This window comes from Mustela lutreola, chromosome 1 (assembly GCF_030435805.1).
Source record: "Mustela lutreola isolate mMusLut2 chromosome 1, mMusLut2.pri, whole genome shotgun sequence".
Lineage (NCBI taxonomy): Eukaryota > Metazoa > Chordata > Mammalia > Carnivora > Mustelidae > Mustela > Mustela lutreola.
Window position 1 is genome coordinate 283443877 of NC_081290.1, and position 16617 is coordinate 283460493.

The following is a 16617-nucleotide window of genomic DNA, read 5'->3' on the forward strand; positions in this document are numbered from 1 at the left end:
TTATTTTTTTTTAAGATTTTATTTATTTGACAGAGAGAGCACGAGAGGGAGAAGGTCAGAGGGAGAAGCAGACTCCCGCGGAGCTGGGAGCCTGATGCGATGCGGGACTCCATCCGGGAACTCCGGGATCATGACTTGAGCCCAAGGCAGTGGCTTGACCAACGGAGCCACCCAGGAGCCCCCAGTTAATAATTCTTTATGTCAGACTTCTCCAGTCCAAATGGCTTTGTGGTTTCGCTCGGACTGAAAGAGATCCCGCGTATCCTTATGAGGATCAGAAGGAGGGAGAGCGCTTAGCTCAGTGCCTGACGGGCAGGGAGGTTGCAGAAAACAGCAGTGACGTCATCGTCCTCCTCCTGTCCGTGTCACCCGCTGGTCTCCACGCCGATGCCTACGGAACAGCCACTTCTTTATTAGCCATTGCTGTGGCTTCGCGGTATGCATGGAGTTTTGAATCCCTCCACTCCTGCGGACTCCTCCCCGTCGCCCCGATTACCAGCGGCCCTCTGAGCCCCGTCCACCAAGCACCAACTGCGCTAGGCACTGAAGCTGTTACCTACAGTAACTCACAAATTCTCATCCTGTGCCTATTGTATTAATTTCCACAAATTTAGTGGCCTAAAACCACGCTGATTTATTACCTTATGCTTCCGGGTACCGGAGATCTAAAATGAAGGGGTCAGCACTGCCATGTCCCTTCTGAGGGCTGCAGGAGAGAGGCTGAGTTTTCCAGCTTCTAGAAAGCGGCCTCCTTCCTTGGCTCACGACCCCTCCCTCACAAGACACGTGCTCCTGCTGGCACACCTACTACTCACTGTGGTCCGCCTACATCATCGGGCCTACGGGGATAATCCAGGGTGACTTACCCATCTCCAGATCCGTGACTAGATTGCAACAGGGAAGCCCCTTTTACCGTGTAAGGCAACATATTCACAGAGTCCTGGGATTAAGAGGTGGACATAGGTGAGCTTTGTTCAGCCTACCTTCCCCGTGGAATAAATACTATTGCTCTACCCATTTCACAGATGTAAAAACTGAGGTGCAAGGAGAGTAAGTAACTTGCCCACGGTCGCACGACTCATAAGGAACAGAGCTGGGAAACAGGCAGTCTGACTCAGCTACACAGCGTTGTGTAAATCTTTGCATACCAGAATGAGGCTTTGTGTAGCATACATTTCTAGAAGCAGAATTACTGGGGTGAAGTTTAGTCGGTGTTGCTGAGCTGTCCTTTGCTACAGCTGCATCATTTCATGTCCACCAGCAGCACTGAAAATCCAGATGCTTTGAGGGCAGAATAAGACTTGAATACACAAAGGACTTTTACAGCTTATCAACTTGGTGACTGAGAAATGTTTCTCTTTCGTGAAAGGAGAAGAACAGTATTCTCTCACTCATCAAAAAACATTATAGTGGAAATAAGGAGTTCTCAGTTTCCTGGGAAAAAAATTAAAAATTCTTGATTACCTTCATATATTGCGAGACCGAAAACACGGTCCTAACCTTGACTGTGACCCCAGCCTGTCTCCTTCTGCCTCGCCTTGTCAGAGGCACCGTTTTTGAGGGTTTGATTTTCCCACCTTGGTGGATTGCTTTTGTCTCCAGTGACATCTGAAGATCCCTAGTTAATAGATCACTTCCATCGCTTTCCAGTTTCCCCCTCTTTTATTTTGGATCTATGCCACAAAGCTTATCTACAACTTCCTTTTCAACGCCTTCCATGTCCCTTGTCGGCGGCTGTTTATTTGGGGCCAAGTACCCCTGTTAACCGCAGAGGCGAATGTTTCATTACTCTGAGAGTCGTCCATTTACAGGCAAGGAATAAGCATGAAGTGACTTCCCAAGATCCTATAGACGTGGCATTCAACCCGAGGCACCTGCCTCCAGGTTCCCCCTGCTTGACATCCCACTGTACCTGCTGGGGAGCGGCTGGCCCCCTGGTACCCCGCAGAATGCACGTGTGCCTGCCGCACCATTTCTCCAGGTCCTTGCGGGTCCTGGTGGGCTGCTTGGATTTGTCCCAGCTGGGCTGCCACTTTCTTTCTTTCTTTCTTTTTTTAATATTTTATTCATTTATTTAACAGAGAGAGAGAGAGATATCACAAGTAGGCAGAGAGAAAGGCAGAGAGAGAGGGAGAAGCAGGCTCCCCACTGAGCAGAGGGCCTGAGGTGGGGCTTGATCCCAGGACTCTGGGATCATGACCTGAGCCAAAGGCAGAGGCTTAACCCACTGAGCCACCCAGGCGCCCCTGGGCTGCCACTTTCTATGTGTGAGCATTTAGAGCTTGGGTTCCTCACCTGTAAGATGGGAAGAACACCAGTCCTCCCTCATAGGGCAGTGAACTTGTATTACCTCCGCTTTGCAGCTGACGATGTGGAGGCTCAATGTTAGGGCAAGGTGGGCACAAAGAGAACCGGGGAAAGGGATGCTGTCCTCTTCTGAAGACGGTAGCCCCTCCGTGCTGAGTTCCACTGTAGAAGCAGGTTAGTTAACAGAGAATCTGTAAGGAAGCTCCCTTTCCTGATTCTTCATTTGTAACTCTGATTTCTGGTGTGATCTGCTCAGCCTGTGCTAGGCTTGGCTCCTACCTCCCTGCTGTCCCTCTGTGCACTGGGGACTCCCCGATCTCCCCCAGCCCAGTGGCCTTCCCTTTCTGCACCTGTTTCTTCTCCAGGAGAGGCCCCCATGCACTGCACAGACCAAACACTTGGTAGGGGCTAAGACAACAGGCACTGACTGAATGCTAACACATGACTCCTATTTTCTTGAATCATCCCCTTTACCATGGCTCCAAAGTGTCCTATCATTTCAAACTCACAAGCACACAGCTCAGCACTGGCTTACTTACCTCCCTGGTATGAAAAACATTTCTAGGCTCTGTGTTTAGGCATTCAAGACTCCTACTTGCCATTCCCCATCCCCCCACCCTGTGACTTTAACTCCCCACCCTCCAATATTGCAAATTCCATATTCACAGTGTTGTCACTATCTTCCTAACAGAAGCTACACAGGAAAATCTCTAGTATTTACTTCTATTCTGCTCTGAGCAGCCAACACCCTGTCCAACCCTCCCTCTGGGTGACCAACCCTCACAGGTGCTTGGACAAGGAAAGGGAGACAATGAGTGCTGTGCTGAGTGACTGTTCTCTGTCAGGTGGTACTGAACAGAGTACTGTTCATTCCAATTTACAGATAAGGGAAGCAAGGTTTCCAGAGGATAAGGTGGTTCCCACAGCCGGTGATAGGGCCTGACCAGGGATTTGAACCCAGCTCTGCTGACCTTGGCATCCCCCACTCTCCAGTCTGCTCTCAAAGGCCTCCCAACTAACATATAATAGGTTCTAGGATTTCACCCACGCTCCATAGAGATGACTACAGGACTGTCCCCAACCCTGGGTCCCCTGAGACCCTACCTGAAGAGGGGGGTCATTGCCAATCAGTCTCTCCTGGACACTGGACTCCATCCAGCTAAGGGGCTCCATCCACCAACATTGATGCCTCATTGGATCCTGGAGTTGCCTACTGGCAAGTGGGAGAGAACATCTGGCTTGGGGACAATCGTCCTCCCTAAGCCTCTGTCTATACCCCACTTCTCTCCTTCACGTCTGTCTACGACTTACTTCCTCTTCCGTCCCGCTAGCTCTGCTCTTCTATGCCTCGGTTTCTCCATCACTTCTTCCTTCTCAAGTTCTCATCCCCTTAATAACGCAGGGAGGTAGACTCTACTACCACCCACATTTTAGATGTAAGGACACAGAGGCTCAGAGAGTTTGGGTGACCTGCCAGGCCCATACAGTAACTGGTAGGTAACTGGTGGCGCCTGTCCAGCAGGTGCTTGGCCAGGTTGCCAGGAAGCTGGTCTCTGCGCCGCCGGCCCCGCCCCCGATCCCGCCCGCGCCCCGCCCCCATCTGCTCCGCCCACCGACTCAGGCCCCGCCCTCGCCCCGCCCCGCTCGGCGGCCGGAGGATTCGGAGGAGAGGCGTCCCCAGCCTGCGGCGGCGGTGGGGACAATGTGGTTCTTTGCCCGGGACCCGGTCCGGGACTTCCCGTTCGAGCTCAGCCCGGACCCTCCCGAGGGCGGCCCGCCCGGGCCCTGGGTCCTGCACCGCGGCCGCAAGAAGGTGAGCGCCGCCCCGCTCCACAGGCCGCGGCCGACCTCGGCCTCGCCTAGTCAGCGCCGCCGGCCCCGCCGCGTCGCGCCCCGCCTGACGTGGCTGCGGAGCCTCCGGGGCGACGGGCCGGGGGAGGGGGCCGGGCAGTGCCGACGTGGCGGGCGGAAGGACCGAGGGACGACAGGCGGACGGAACCGGGGTCACGTGGGCCCGGCTCCTTGTCGAGGGCTGACCTGGGGAGAGGCCGGCGGTGACCCTTTCCTCCCCGCACTGAGCAGCTCTGCGACCCTCTGGGAGCTGGAGTGGTCGCTGGGGCCCGGCCCACATCCCTCAGGTCCCTCTGCCCTCCCCTCAGGCCACAGGCAGCCCTGTGTCCATCTTCGTGTACGATGTGAAGCCCGGTGCGGACGAGCAGACCCAGGTGGCCAAAGCTGCCTTCAAGCGCCTCAAAACTCTCCGGCACCCCAACATTCTGGCCTACATCGATGGGCTGGAGGTACCTGCCTCCCAGGCTGCCCCATCTCCGCCCCGCGCTTTCTCCCAGTCTCCCCGTTGTGTCTTCTGTCTTCCTGCCCCTCAGTTTCCACCCCTTCTGCCTGGGCACCCCCACATTTGATACCCCTCCTCCACCTGTCTCCCTGGGCCTCTCATCTCCCCTTCCTCTCCTGCCATGTCCCCCCTTCAGACAGAAAAATGCCTCCATGTAGTGACAGAGGCAGTGACCCCACTGAAAATGTACCTCAAGGAGCGAGCCGAGGCCGGTGGCCTGAAGGAGCTGGAGCTCTCCTGGGGGCTACACCAGATTGTGGTGAGGTGGGGGGCAATGGTGATGAGAGCGGGGTGGGGGCCTCGGGTTGCGGGGGTGTGATGGCTCCTTCTGCCCCCAGAAAGCCCTCAGCTTCCTGGTCAATGACTGCAGCCTCATCCACAACAACATCTGCATGGCTGCTGTGTTCGTGGACCGCGCCGGCGAGTGGAAGCTGGGGGGCCTGGACTACATGTACTCGTCCCAGGGCAATGGTGGGGGGCCCCCCCGGAAGGGGGTCCCTGAACTTGAGCAGTATGACCCCCCGGAGTTGGCTGATGGCAGTGGCAGAGCAGTCAGAGAGAAATGGTGGGTGACTGGCCGTGGCATGTCCCAGCCTGCCCTATTCTGGAAGCTCCTGCAGCCTCGGGACCCCTCAGCTAGCTGGCACGCCGCCCCTGTCCCCGGCTGCACAGCTGGGGAGGGCACTGGGGTCCTCCGGGAGGTAGGGCGGTTTAAACACAGGCTTTGAGTGTGTTTTGGTGGTTCTGAGGTTGAAAGGTGTGTGACTTGCTTTCCTGAGCCTCACTTTCTTTATCTGTCCAATGGGACTAATGAACCTGCACCCTGCTTCTCAGGGTTCTCCCTTCCTGATGGGAGGGTCAGCTGAGGGACATAGCTCAGCGTCTGCCATGCAGTGAGGGTCTGGTGCCCAAGGCAGGTAGGAGGCCTGTGCTAGCAGGTGGCAGGGCCTTGAGCAGCTCTGGTCACTGCCCTGCCTCAGGTCGGCTGACATGTGGCGCTTGGGCTGCCTCATCTGGGAAGTCTTCAATGGGTCCCTACCTCGGGCGGCTGCCCTGCGCAATCCTGGGAAGGTGAGTGTCTGACCGAGTCCCAGCTCCTGTCTGCCGGCCAGCCAGCCCTGCCCTGACACTGACCCTTCTCCCACAGATCCCCAAATCGCTGGTCCCCCATTACTGCGAGCTAGTCGGCGCCAACCCCAAGGTGCGTCCCAATCCAGCCCGCTTCCTGCAGAACTGCCGGGCGCCGGGGGGCTTCATGAACAACCGCTTTGTGGAGACCAACCTCTTCTTGGAAGAGATCCAGGTGAACCCCCCAGTCCCCCCGGCCCCCCTCCCCGGGCTTTGTTCCTGTGTTCTTCACCCCGGCCCCCGCTCCCCACTTTCCACAAAGTGGAATTAGACCCTGGGAGACAAGGAGGGACTATGGAGCCAGGCTCTCTGGGCCTGAATCCTGGCTCCAACTCTGCTGTGTGACTTGTCTGACACATGTTACTAATGACAGTCCCTACTTCAGGGGACTCTCACTGGTAGAGAGTGACAAAAAATACATAAAAGGAAATGTGTACTCCCCGGGACAGGGGTAAATACCAGGAAGGAAAATAGTGGGTCAGGGTGCTCAGGGAAGGCCTCTCTCAGGGCTGACATCTGAGCTGAGACCCAAAGACTGGGAGACATGGGGATGGTGACTGGGTAGGAATGTTCCAGGCAGGGGGAACAGCAAATGGAAAAGTGTGAGGAAGGGATTCTTGGCTTAATCTCCTTGAGCCTCAGTTTCCATATCTGTATATTGGGGGCAATAGTAGTCTCTGCGGGCCCATAGGTTGTTGTAGGGAATGAAGGAGAAAGGCTCGGCCTGGATACCTGCTCTGACCCGGCCATGGGGGGGCACACAGAAAGGTGACTGAGAATCTGGAGTTGGGGAGGAGTGACAGACACTGGCACAGACCTTGATGGAGCAGGGGCCGAGGACTCTTCCGAGCATGGGGAACCGGGGCTGTGTCTTGAGGCAGAAGCGCTGGAAACACTGAGCCCTGTGCCTCCTGGACCATTTGGGGGCAGCAGGAACTTTGTTATGAGACATTCTCCTCTCCTCACGGGGCTGACTGGGCCCAGCTGCCCTGCTTAAAATGTGCTCCACAGGCGATGGCTGTTTCTGGCCAGTCCCAGGAGACTGTGGGAGGGCAGGGCCTAGAGGCCCCTCTTCCTGTCACTGGGCAGACTAGGGGAGAGAGCCCAGCTAGGCAGCCTGGAGTGTGGTTGAGTCTTCCTCTGGGCCCCGGTGCCCCATGAGTGCTGTCAGAGCACGAAGCCTGCCTCCTGCGCTCACCTGAGTTGCTCTCGCACCAGCCAGGTCCTCCTCATCCCCAGCCAGAGGTCAGCTCTTCCCGGCCAGGCAGCAGCTTGGGAAACGAAGTTACAGTAGTGACCACAGGAACTTTGGAAGCAGCCTGGACTATGTCATACTCCCTGCCCCATCACTCCTGGCTGGTGACCTTGAACCTCAGCCTCCTTGTCTATACTTGAGGGGGTGAGCACCTCATCCTTGGGGGCAGCACCGTGGAGGGACCAGACCCCTGAGATACACTTTCCCCTGACTGCTTTTTAGCTGTGTGGCTTTGGGCCAATTCCTTGCCCTCTCTGGGCATCAGTTTCCTTGGTGGAGTAAATGCGGATTATGTTAGCACCTGTCTCATAAAGTTGCGGGGGGATGATTTAAGCTGCATAAAGGTTTCGGTATATAACTCTGGCTGGGCTGTTGTCTGTCCTCAGGGAATGTGAATTTGTGCGGATGACGGCCTTAGAGGGAGGTTGGCGGGATCATTGAGCTGGCAGCCTGGTCTGTCCGGCTTCAGTGCGGGGACCAGGTCTGGGGGTCAGCTGTACCTGATCCCTGCCTTCCCCACAGCTTGCCAGGAACGCCCGCCCAGCTGGGGCCCGGGCGATGGGCTAAGCCCCCTCCCCTGTCTGAGCCTTCGTGTCCTCCTCTGTGTGCAGGGGTTAATGGTCCTCACACCTTGGGTTATGGTGAGGAGGAGAGGCAAGGCCGACAAACGGCCTGCTGTCCCCAGCGGCTGCTTCCCCAGCAGCAGGTCGGCGGGTGATGGCAATGACGATGGTGTGTCAGGCTGTGAGCCGACGGGTTTCCTGCGCATGACAGCTCTGTGAGGTGGCATAGTTGTTAGCGCGTCTCACAGATGGAGGCACTCACCCAAGGTCACGTGGCTACTGAAAGGGGGAGCTGGGATTTGAAGGCAGCCCCGTGGGCTCCCGCAGCCACGCGCTTCAGTTGTCTTTCAGGCAGGGTTGGAGGACGACCCCCTGTCCTTGCCTGTAGCTGAGGAATGGCGTGACTAGGCTGATGTCCTACCTGTAACCTGTCCTTGTTCCCCCAGATCAAAGAGCCAGCTGAGAAGCAAAAGTTCTTCCAAGAGCTGAGCAAGAGCCTAGACTCGTTCCCCGAGGACTTCTGCCGGCACAAGGTGCTGCCCCAGCTGCTGACCGCCTTCGAGTTCGGCAGCGCAGGAGCGGTCGTCCTCACACCCCTCTTCAAGGTGGGTGGGGGCGGTGGAGCCCAGACTCTGGCTGGGGGGGGGGTCTGAGTGGCAAAAGAGAGGGCTCTGGGGGAGGGATGGACCGGTGAGGGCAGACCCACACTGACATTCATACACACACTCATACACACACACACGCACACGCACAGCCGCCTGCGTGCTTGAGGAGCTCACCGCCGAGAGTCCCTCGGTTCAGCTCTCCAGGGCCACCTGATCGGCCGTTTGGGAGGCTGCAGGGACTTCTCGTCCTTGGGGGGAGGAAACCCTGTGCCTCTAAATTCTTTTCCCGCAGACCCCTTACTCAGAGCCTGTAGACCTTTTTCCGTTTCCCCAAGACAGCAGCCTTGGTCTGACTTGTGCACCCGGTTTCCAGGGCCCAGGAGATCGCCGGCTCACCGCCCCACTTGGTAGCCTCCCTCCTGACCTCTTGGCACCCTGTTCTTTTGGCAACTAGCGGGTGGATCCTCTCCGCCTTCCCCAGACCCCAGCCTGCCCTTACCTGGGCACCTGCCGTTCCCCACTCTGTCCACTTTTCCACGAAGGGGGAAGACAGCAAGCAAATCCCATATGGCTGGCAATCTCCAGAAGTGATAGAATTATAGTTAGAATTCTGTGTGCACGTGTGTCCATGTGGTGTACTGGGGCCTGATTGTACGGAGGGGCACAGACCTTTCATCGGCCTCCCGAGAGGCTGCCTTGACCCAAAAAGGTGTTACGGGCAGAGGACAGGCAGAAGGGCTGCTGGAGAAGGGCCCTCCTCCCTCCCACATCACCCCATCCCCAGCCTGGGAAATAAGCAGGGAGCCCAAGGAAAATGAATGAGCCCAGTAAGGTCACCCCACTTCCACGGAGGCAGCTGAGCCCCATCTCCTGCTCTTTCCCGAAGGTGGGCAAGTTTCTCAACGCGGAGGAGTACCAGCAGAAGATCATCCCTGTCGTGGTCAAGATGTTCTCGTCCACTGACCGGGCCATGCGCATCCGCCTTCTACAGCAGGTGGGGGCTGTGGTTAGACCCTGTCCCCCTCTACCCAACCCGGACCCCACCTTGGCTGCTGGGGAGACCCCCTGCCTCACCTCCAGTCCCAGGCCGGTGGCAGGAGGTGGCACCCTGGAAACTTCTCCAAACACACACTAGGGCTGGTAATCCTATGCTCTTAGGAAATCGAGACTATCATGGGCCTCAACCGCAGCTTTGAGAAGGTACAGCCCTCCCAGACTGCAGGCCTTCCCCCTGCAACCCAATCTCTTCGCTTGGTCACCAGAGCCGTTTAGAGTGGGGATAGTGTCTCTCCTGCCAACCCCAAGGCAGCCAGGAGCATCAGACATGATCTCTGGGATCATGGCCAGCCCTCCCTGAGCCACTTTCCGGATGGGGGCGATAATCCCTTTTAAAGAAGAGGCAGTGGAGGCTCTAAGAAAGGACGTGGTGCAGGGCCACAGGCCGGACCCTCCCGCTCCCAGTCCTTGGTTCTTCTCAGCACCGTCCTAGCCTCTCATCACTGCATGTGGACCTAAGGCCAGAGAAAGGCCAGCTGTGAGGTAGAGGGCTCAGGAGACTCACCTGGTTGGTCAGTGCCTGTGTAGGGGAAATAACCAAGCCACAAAATGGGCCGGTGACTGTGGTCAGGCAAGGAGGGGCTGACTATGTTCTCACCAACCCCCCCGCCAACACCGGGCCACAGATGGAACAGTTTATTCAGTACCTGGATGAGCCAACAGTCAACACGCAGATCTTTCCCCACGTCGTACACGGCTTCTTGGACACCAACCCTGCCATCCGAGAGCAGACAGTCAAGGTAGGTGTGCCCTGGTTTTCCGAGGCTCGGAGGGGGCTCACACGAGGACAGAGGTCTTGGTTTGGGCCTGTGCGTCTGAGAAGGTTAGGGGAGGGGCAGGCACCATCCTGCATATAGGCCCAGGCCCCGAGTGCAGCTCAATAGCTGGTGGGAGGGCAGCACGGGCATGGCCTATATCCTCCATGCAGTAGACACTGGCTGAGGCTCTCTCAGTGCCCAACCTTGTGGCCTGTGCTTGGATGCAGGGTCTCTCATGGAGCTGCTTTTTGAGGTGATGGAGAGTGGGCTTGCCAGACAGGAAACAGAATTAGAAAAGATATGTTAGGGGGAGCCTGGGTGGCTCAGTAGGTTGACTGAGTCCTGATCTCAGCTCAGGTCATGATCTCAGGGTCCTGGGATCGAGCCCTGAGCGGGTCTCTGCGCTCAGCATGGCGTCTGCTTCTCCCTCTCCCTCTATTCTTCCCCCTGCTCAAGTGCACGCATGACTGCTCTCTTTCTAAAATAAATAAAGTCTTAAAAAAAAAAAAAGAAAAGAAAAACTGTGTTGGAAAGTCACAGAGTGTGAAGAGAAGGGTTTGCAGTTTGAGAACAGCAGTCAGGGAAGCCTTTGCTAGGGAGCTGTCACTAAAGGGAAGGAGGCAAGGGTCGGGCTGCAGGGAGATGGCGAGGAAACGTGCTCTGTGCAGAGGGACTGTGCCCAGAGGTCTGGAGGCCAGCAGGAGGGTTATCGTGGCTGAAGGGGCCCCCCAGTCATGGGGGCTCAGATCTGAAAGGCAGTAGTGGGTGGACAGAAGGGGCCACGTTCCAAAGAGGGTGGGCAGACGGGATGTGCCCGTGGGTGGCTGTGAAGCCAAGTATGGCTCCGAGGTTTCCGGCCTGGGCAGCTGGAAGGTTAAGTTGCCATTTACCGAGAAGACTGGGAGCAGCAGTTTTGCGGGAAGAGGTCGGTCTGCTCTTGGCCACGTCTGTTAGGCAGGTGCAGGTGTCTGTTCGGCCGCTGGTTATACATGTGTATAGTTTAAGGAAGAAGCCGGGGCCGGAGGTGCGCACCTGGGCATTGTCCACTACTCAGGGCATTCAAAGCCACGAAGGGGTAAGGACACCTAGGGTCACCTAGGGCCTGGGGAGCCGCCCTGGGGCTCTGAACAGTGAGATCTCGGCCACAGGAGACTGAGAAGGAGTGGCCAGTGAGGTCTGAGGAGAACCAGGAGAGGGCAGGGGCCTGGAGGACCAGAGATGGAAGTCTCCAGGAGGGAGAGCTTGGGGATGTCACAGCGCTGAGGGGTTGGGTTTGGTTTGATGGAGAATTGGCGGTTGGACTTAGCAACACAGAGGTCCCTGGTGATCTCCCCTCCAGCCAGTTAGTAGAGTGTGGTGGGGGTGTTTCTGTGGACATCTGAGTCGAGCGCACGCAAGAGAGAGCAGAAGGAGAAAGACGGGAGACAGGAGCGTGAGCAAACCTCGGAGGTTATGGGGTGAAGGGGACAGAGAAGTGTCCCATTGCTCAGCATTCCGGGTAGGGGCCAGGACCTGCTGGGGAGGCAGGTTTGGGAGGGCCTCGGCCGGTCCTGTCGGAGCCCAGTGTCTCTGTCGGCCTCCACACCCTCCCAGGAGGCCACTCCTCCCCGTGGTGCTTTGCTGGCTGTGACCCCCCAATTTCCACCCCGCCCTGACCCCCGCAGTCCATGCTGCTCTTGGCCCCGAAGCTGAACGAGGCCAACCTCAACGTGGAGCTGATGAAGCACTTCGCGCGGCTGCAGGCCAAGGACGAGCAGGGCCCCATTCGCTGCAACACCACCGTCTGCCTGGGCAAGATCGGCTCCTACCTCAGTGCCAGTGTGAGTGCCCAGCCGGCCGCCTGGGGCTTCTGTCGCTGCCTTGGGGCCCAGCGTCCTCCAGGGCCAGGCCTCCTTGTGCGGTCATGCTCCCAGCCCCAGCGTCGGTGAGCTGATGGTGCTGGATCTGGGAACCGAACTCCGGCTTGCTTGGCCCCGAGGCCATGGGCAGCCCCTCAGCCAGGGTTTGCAAATGCAGACACATAGCAGGAATGAATGAGTGAGTGAGTGAATGAATGAATGTCAGTGCACAGGTCGGGAGAGAGGTGCAGGCCCTAGCCCCAAGGCAGCTACTGCTCCAGCCCCCGCTGTCTGAGGCAGCAGGAACCCACCGATCTGAGAGGAGAAGCCAAGATTGGGTTTTCAGTAAAAAGTCTCCCCATTTGTCGGTGATTAGCTCACATTTTTCTGACTTGGGGGCGGGAGCATCCGTGGATGGCTCTGCTCTGGGAAGCAGGTCTGGCAGTCCTGGGTCCCAGTATGGACCCTGCACTCAGGAGTGTTCTCCCCCGGCCCTCCCCAGACCAGGCACAGGGTCCTCACCTCTGCCTTCAGCCGGGCCACTAAGGACCCATTCGCACCTTCCCGGGTGGCGGGCGTCCTGGGCTTTGCGGCCACCCACAACCTCTACTCGATGAACGACTGTGCCCATAAGATCCTGCCTGTGCTCTGCGGCCTCACTGTGGATCCCGAGAAATCTGTGCGAGACCAGGTGAGGCACAGCTGGGCCTGGGCTCAAGCTGGGGCTCCGGGGGTTAGCTGGGCCCTGGCTGGCCCCGTGGGGTCACAGGAACCCTGGAGGCCCCAGCTCTGCCCCTTCCTCCCCCACAGGCCTTCAAGGCCATTCGAAGCTTCCTGTCCAAACTGGAGTCTGTGTCCGAGGACCCCACCCAGCTGGCTGAAGTGGGTGAGTGGCCCACACTCCTGTTCTCTTTCCCTCCCACCACATCTTTAACTGTCATCTTTCATGGCCCCCTTGCCCCTCACTGGAGTATCTGGAAGCTAGAACCGCAGGGAGCAGACCTGACACCACGGCTCCCCGCCGCCCCCATCCCGCCCATGGGAGAGCACAGGCCTGGAGAAGGGGGGCCACTACAAGTTGCTCCGTGTTAGTTCCTGCCTTCCTGTCACCTTCCCCATAGAGAGCCTGGGGTGACTGTCCCTGTCTCTGCCTTCTGTCACTGCCCAGAGAAGGATGTCCACGCAGCATCCAGCCCCGGCATGGGAGGGGCGGCAGCCAGCTGGGCAGGCTGGGCTGTGACAGGGGTTTCCTCGCTCACCTCCAAGCTGATCCGTGCACACCCAGCAGCCGCCCCGGCTGAGACCAACGTCCCCCAGAGACCCACGCCTGAGGGTGAGTGTCCCAGAGTGGCCGTGTCGGTGATTCAGAGGGCTCCGGGGTGCCGGCACCCAGGAGCTGTTCTGTCTGGCTTCCCCTGGCGTGGCGGTGGGGATGCACGGTCAGGGCAGAGTCTAGTCCCCTCATGAGCCTTCCCTCCCTACACCTCCCCCCACCCCCCACGACCTCTCCCTGTTTTGAGACCTTCCTGGGTCCCAGTGTATGGGAGCTCAGTGAGCCTCTGCTCCTCAGGACTTCCTGCCCCGGCCCCCACCCTCGTCCCTGCCACGCCCGCACCCCCAGGCGCCTGGGAGACGCAAGAGGAGGGCACAGACCTGGCAGAGGACAGCAGCGCTGCCGACAGACAGGACGACGAAGACTGGGGCAGCCTGGAGGTGAGGGGGGCGCGCGGGCTCTCCCTGGGCGACCCCAGCTCAAAGCTTGAAGCCTGCCTTCAAGGAGCCTGGGTGGCCTTGGCTGGCGTCGCTGGTGAGGCGGCGTCCTGGAGTAGCTCTGGTGGGTAAGAGATGGCAGCGGACACCCACTCAGCTCCAAGGGCTCCGGGGAGCAGGGCTGGGAATGGGAGTCCAGGTGGGCGGTTTGCGGGGCAGCCCCTTGGTCTTCCTCACTCTCTTCTGGTCCCTGTCCTTTGCCCACTGGCTCCACTGGTCAGCGAGGAGCGGCCATTCCCAGGCCCATGGAGAGGGGGTTGCTGAGGATGGAGTGAGGCTACGTGAAGGGAATGGGGCAGGCCTCTGGGCCCGATTTCTCCACCTGCTGCCAGCAGCGTCTGGCCTGGGGCTGTGGGGAGGGGTGTGGACCAGCTCGACCTTACTCCCCAGCCTCAGAGTGATGGCACGTGCACTCTGGATGGGAAACAAGGCTCGAGGAGCAAATGAGATGGAATGCAAAAGAAGAAAGGGTAGAGCCCATGGCTGGGAAGGGGCTAGCAGGCTTCCTGGCCCTTCGGGTGCGGGCTGGCGTGTCTACGGCCGTCCTCTCCTTCCCACACTGCAGCAGGAGGCCGAAGCGGTGTTGGTCCAGCAGGAAGACTGGAGTGCTGGGGGCCAGGCTAGCCGTGCTGGGCAGGTAAACAGAGTGGGACACGGGTGTTTCTGTGGGGGGTGGGGCCAGCTCCCCCACCCCATCGGGCACGACCTCCCCACCTTCTGCAGACCAGCAGCCTGGATGTCAAATCCCCCGAGTCAGACTGGAGCAGCTGGGATGTGGAAGGCTCATGGGAGCCCCGCTGGCAGGACCCAAGTCCCCCAGAGCCGCCCCCTGAGGGCACACGGCTGGCCAGTGAATATAACTGGGGTGGCCCGGAGCCCAGCGACAAAGGCGATCCCTTTGCTGCCCTGTCGGCACGACGGGAGACTGGTGCGCAGGTACGTGGCACCCGTCTGGGGGAGGGTACAGACTGGGGTCGACCTCAGCTGGGAGTCCATGCCCACTCGCCATGCTTTCGTTTCAGCTGAGACCTGATTCGTGGGGCGATGACAACTGGGAGGGTCTGGAGACAGAGAGCCGTAAGTGCTTCCCCTGGGACAGCTGGTGGACTAGGGCTATTGACTTGGGGGCAGGTGCAGGCTGGGCAGCTGAGCCCCCTGTGCTCCTGAAGCCCTCAGCCCACCTCCTCCTGCTCCCAGGGCAAGGGAAGGCCGAGCTGGCCCGGAAGAAGCGTGAGGAGCGTAGGCGGGAGATGGAGGCCAAACGCGCCGAGAAGAAGGCAGCCAAGGGCCCCATGAAGCTGGGCACCCGGAAGCTGGACTGAACTGCAGGTGCGGGCGCTTGTAGCCGCGGAGAGCGGGCCCCGCGGATGTATTTATTGTACAAACCATGCAGCCCGGCCAGTCTGGCCAGGCACATCTCACGTGTACATAATCAGAGCCACAATAAATTCTATTTCACACCCCGGTGCTGGGCTCAGTGTAGCCCCTCCCAGGAGGCTCAGGTCTGGCGCAGCCCTGTGGAGTCCACGCCCACCACAGACATGAACATCAATTTGCTTGGAAAACCAAGAGTAAAGAGGCACGATCTGATTTATCGGTTGCCAGGAAATGCCCTTTGGGAGGAAGGCCGCCAGTGCCAGAGACCCAGTCTCTTCCTGTAAACTGGGCGGCGCTGCTGGGCGCAGGGAGGGGTCCGAGGACCCTGGAGAGTTCCTGGGTCCGAGCCCCGAGTTGGGGCAGGCAGCAGAGGCTGAGCTCGCCCAGAGGCTCAGGCAGAAACCCCACGCTGATGGCCGAGGTCAGGGCTCCGCGTCAGCGGCGGCGCTGGGGCACGCAGGCCCCGTGCGGGCGGCTGCGCGCGAAGCCAGCTTTGCAGACGCAGCGGAAGGAGCCGCTCGTGTTCACGCAGCGCTCGCTCTTGCACAGCAGCCCGCGCTGGTTCAGCTCCCGGCACTCGTCGATGTCTGGGGGTGGGGGCGACAGGTGCATCTTCACCGGGACGCCGGAGTACGAAGCCCCCTTTGCTTGCACACCTCCCTCTGGCCGCGCCCCCACCCCGCCCCTGGCTCACCCACACAGCGCGCGCGAGAGGCATCGAGCTGGAAGCCTCCAGGACACTCGCACACGGCGCCACCGGGTCGGGGCACGCAGCGGCCACTCACGCAGCGACACTCGTCCGAATCCTCCTCTGAGCTGTCCTCTTCTGCGCAGGCCGGGAGAATGTCGACATTAACCTCCACCTCCACCACCTGCAGCCCGACTGGAACCCCCGCCGATCACCACCACGCCTTGCCCTCCTGCTACACTCACCTCGAGGGGGCTTCCCCAGCAGCAGGGGACTCGCGTCCCAGAAAGAATTGCTCTCACTCTGCGACGTCGGGCACTGGGACCCTGGGAGGGACAGGGGCGGTCAGCGACAGGGATGCACCCAGCTCCGGCCCCAACCGCTCCGGGGGTGGCCGGCGGTTTGGCTCACCGGAGCTGCGCGGCGGGCAGGGGCGGCACTGCGCTCCCCAGCCGCGGCCCTGGCGACAGCAGCAGTCGTCGAAGGTGAGGGTTGGCCCGGCTAGGGGCCCCGCGCACATGCCGTCTTCTCCACGCTGGGCCCAGCACACGTCCCGCCGCTCTGGGGCACGCTCTGTGGAGGGAGACCCGGCATCAGCTAGGCGCCACAAGGCGGGGGTGGGGGGCAATCGGCTCCCCCGTTCCCACCCACCCTCGCAGGGGCCGCGACCCCGGGGCTCCACACAGCGGACCGGGCCCTCGGACTGGCCCAGGACAACTCTCGCCCTCACCGGCTGGGCTCTCCGGGAGCTGGCAATCGCGGCCGGAGGGCCCGGGCACCCAGGGCGGGCGGCACTCGCAGCGGTAGGAGCCCGGCAGGTTGACGCAGCGACCAGGGCGGCAGGCTGCCGGGTCCTGGCACTCGTCTACGTCTACGGGTAGCGAGGGCATGTGCGGGGGTGGTGGTCACGGCTCGGCCC

At 59.7% G+C, this 16617-nt stretch overlaps 2 protein-coding genes and 1 long non-coding RNA gene across 14 annotated transcripts in view; 1 reads left to right on the top strand and 2 right to left on the bottom strand.

The window, feature by feature from the left end:
• Nucleotides 1-7456, bottom strand: LOC131815405 (uncharacterized). 5 transcript variants are annotated; one of them, XR_009347740.1, is made up of 5 exons: nt 6987-7456; nt 3412-3520; nt 2351-2469; nt 1913-2044; nt 1-940 (listed from the first exon to the last, which is right to left on the bottom strand). It is a non-coding gene; the product is annotated as an uncharacterized LOC131815405 (long non-coding RNA). The 5 variants fall into 5 exon arrangements; XR_009347737.1 differs by lacking the exon at nt 6987-7456 and adding an exon at nt 3619-3899 and having other exon boundaries at nt 2296-2469; XR_009347726.1 differs by lacking the exon at nt 6987-7456 and adding an exon at nt 3619-3895 and having other exon boundaries at nt 1913-2040.
• On the top strand, nt 3941-15093 carry SCYL1 (SCY1 like pseudokinase 1). 4 transcript variants are annotated; one of them, XM_059147169.1, is made up of 18 exons: nt 3941-4120; nt 4467-4607; nt 4797-4919; nt 4999-5225; nt 5641-5731; nt 5808-5963; nt 8053-8211; nt 9098-9205; nt 9894-10007; nt 11690-11845; nt 12366-12554; nt 12674-12749; nt 13032-13196; nt 13434-13576; nt 14199-14270; nt 14357-14569; nt 14656-14710; nt 14831-15093. In XM_059147169.1, exons 1-18 carry the CDS (start codon nt 4010-4012, stop codon nt 14953-14955), a joined length of 2424 nt encoding a protein of 807 aa, XP_059003152.1. In that variant the 5' UTR covers nt 3941-4009; the 3' UTR covers nt 14956-15093. The 4 variants fall into 4 exon arrangements, with proteins under 4 accessions (XP_059003152.1, XP_059003153.1, XP_059003154.1 ...); XM_059147170.1 differs by having other exon boundaries at nt 14202-14270; XM_059147171.1 differs by lacking the exon at nt 4797-4919.
• The window catches only part of LTBP3 (latent transforming growth factor beta binding protein 3), a 17651-nt gene continuing 15997 nt past the window's right edge, over nt 14964-16617 (bottom strand). For 4 of the 5 annotated variants that reach the window (XM_059147141.1, XM_059147130.1, XM_059147161.1 and 1 more), the window contains 5 exons: nt 16429-16569; nt 16110-16271; nt 15944-16024; nt 15705-15836; nt 14964-15597 (listed from right to left, as the gene is read on the bottom strand). In XM_059147141.1, coding sequence (XP_059003124.1) covers nt 15446-15597; nt 15705-15836; nt 15944-16024; nt 16110-16271; nt 16429-16569 — 668 coding nt within the window. In that variant the 3' untranslated portion in view covers nt 14964-15445. The remainder of the gene's footprint in view (nt 15598-15704; nt 15837-15943; nt 16025-16109; nt 16272-16428; nt 16570-16617) is intronic. The other variant, XM_059147155.1, reaches the window with a different exon arrangement.

Coding starts and splice junctions, on each gene's coding strand:
- SCYL1 (XM_059147169.1), top strand. CDS start 4,010: ATGTGGTTCTTTGCCCGGGACCCGGTCCGGGACTTCCCGTTCGAGCTC. Junction 9,206..9,893: donor GCATCCGCCTTCTACAGCAG/GTGGGGGCTGTG, acceptor ACCGGGCCACAG/ATGGAACAGTTTATTCAGTA. Junction 11,846..12,365: donor GCTCCTACCTCAGTGCCAGT/GTGAGTGCCCAG, acceptor GGCCCTCCCCAG/ACCAGGCACAGGGTCCTCAC.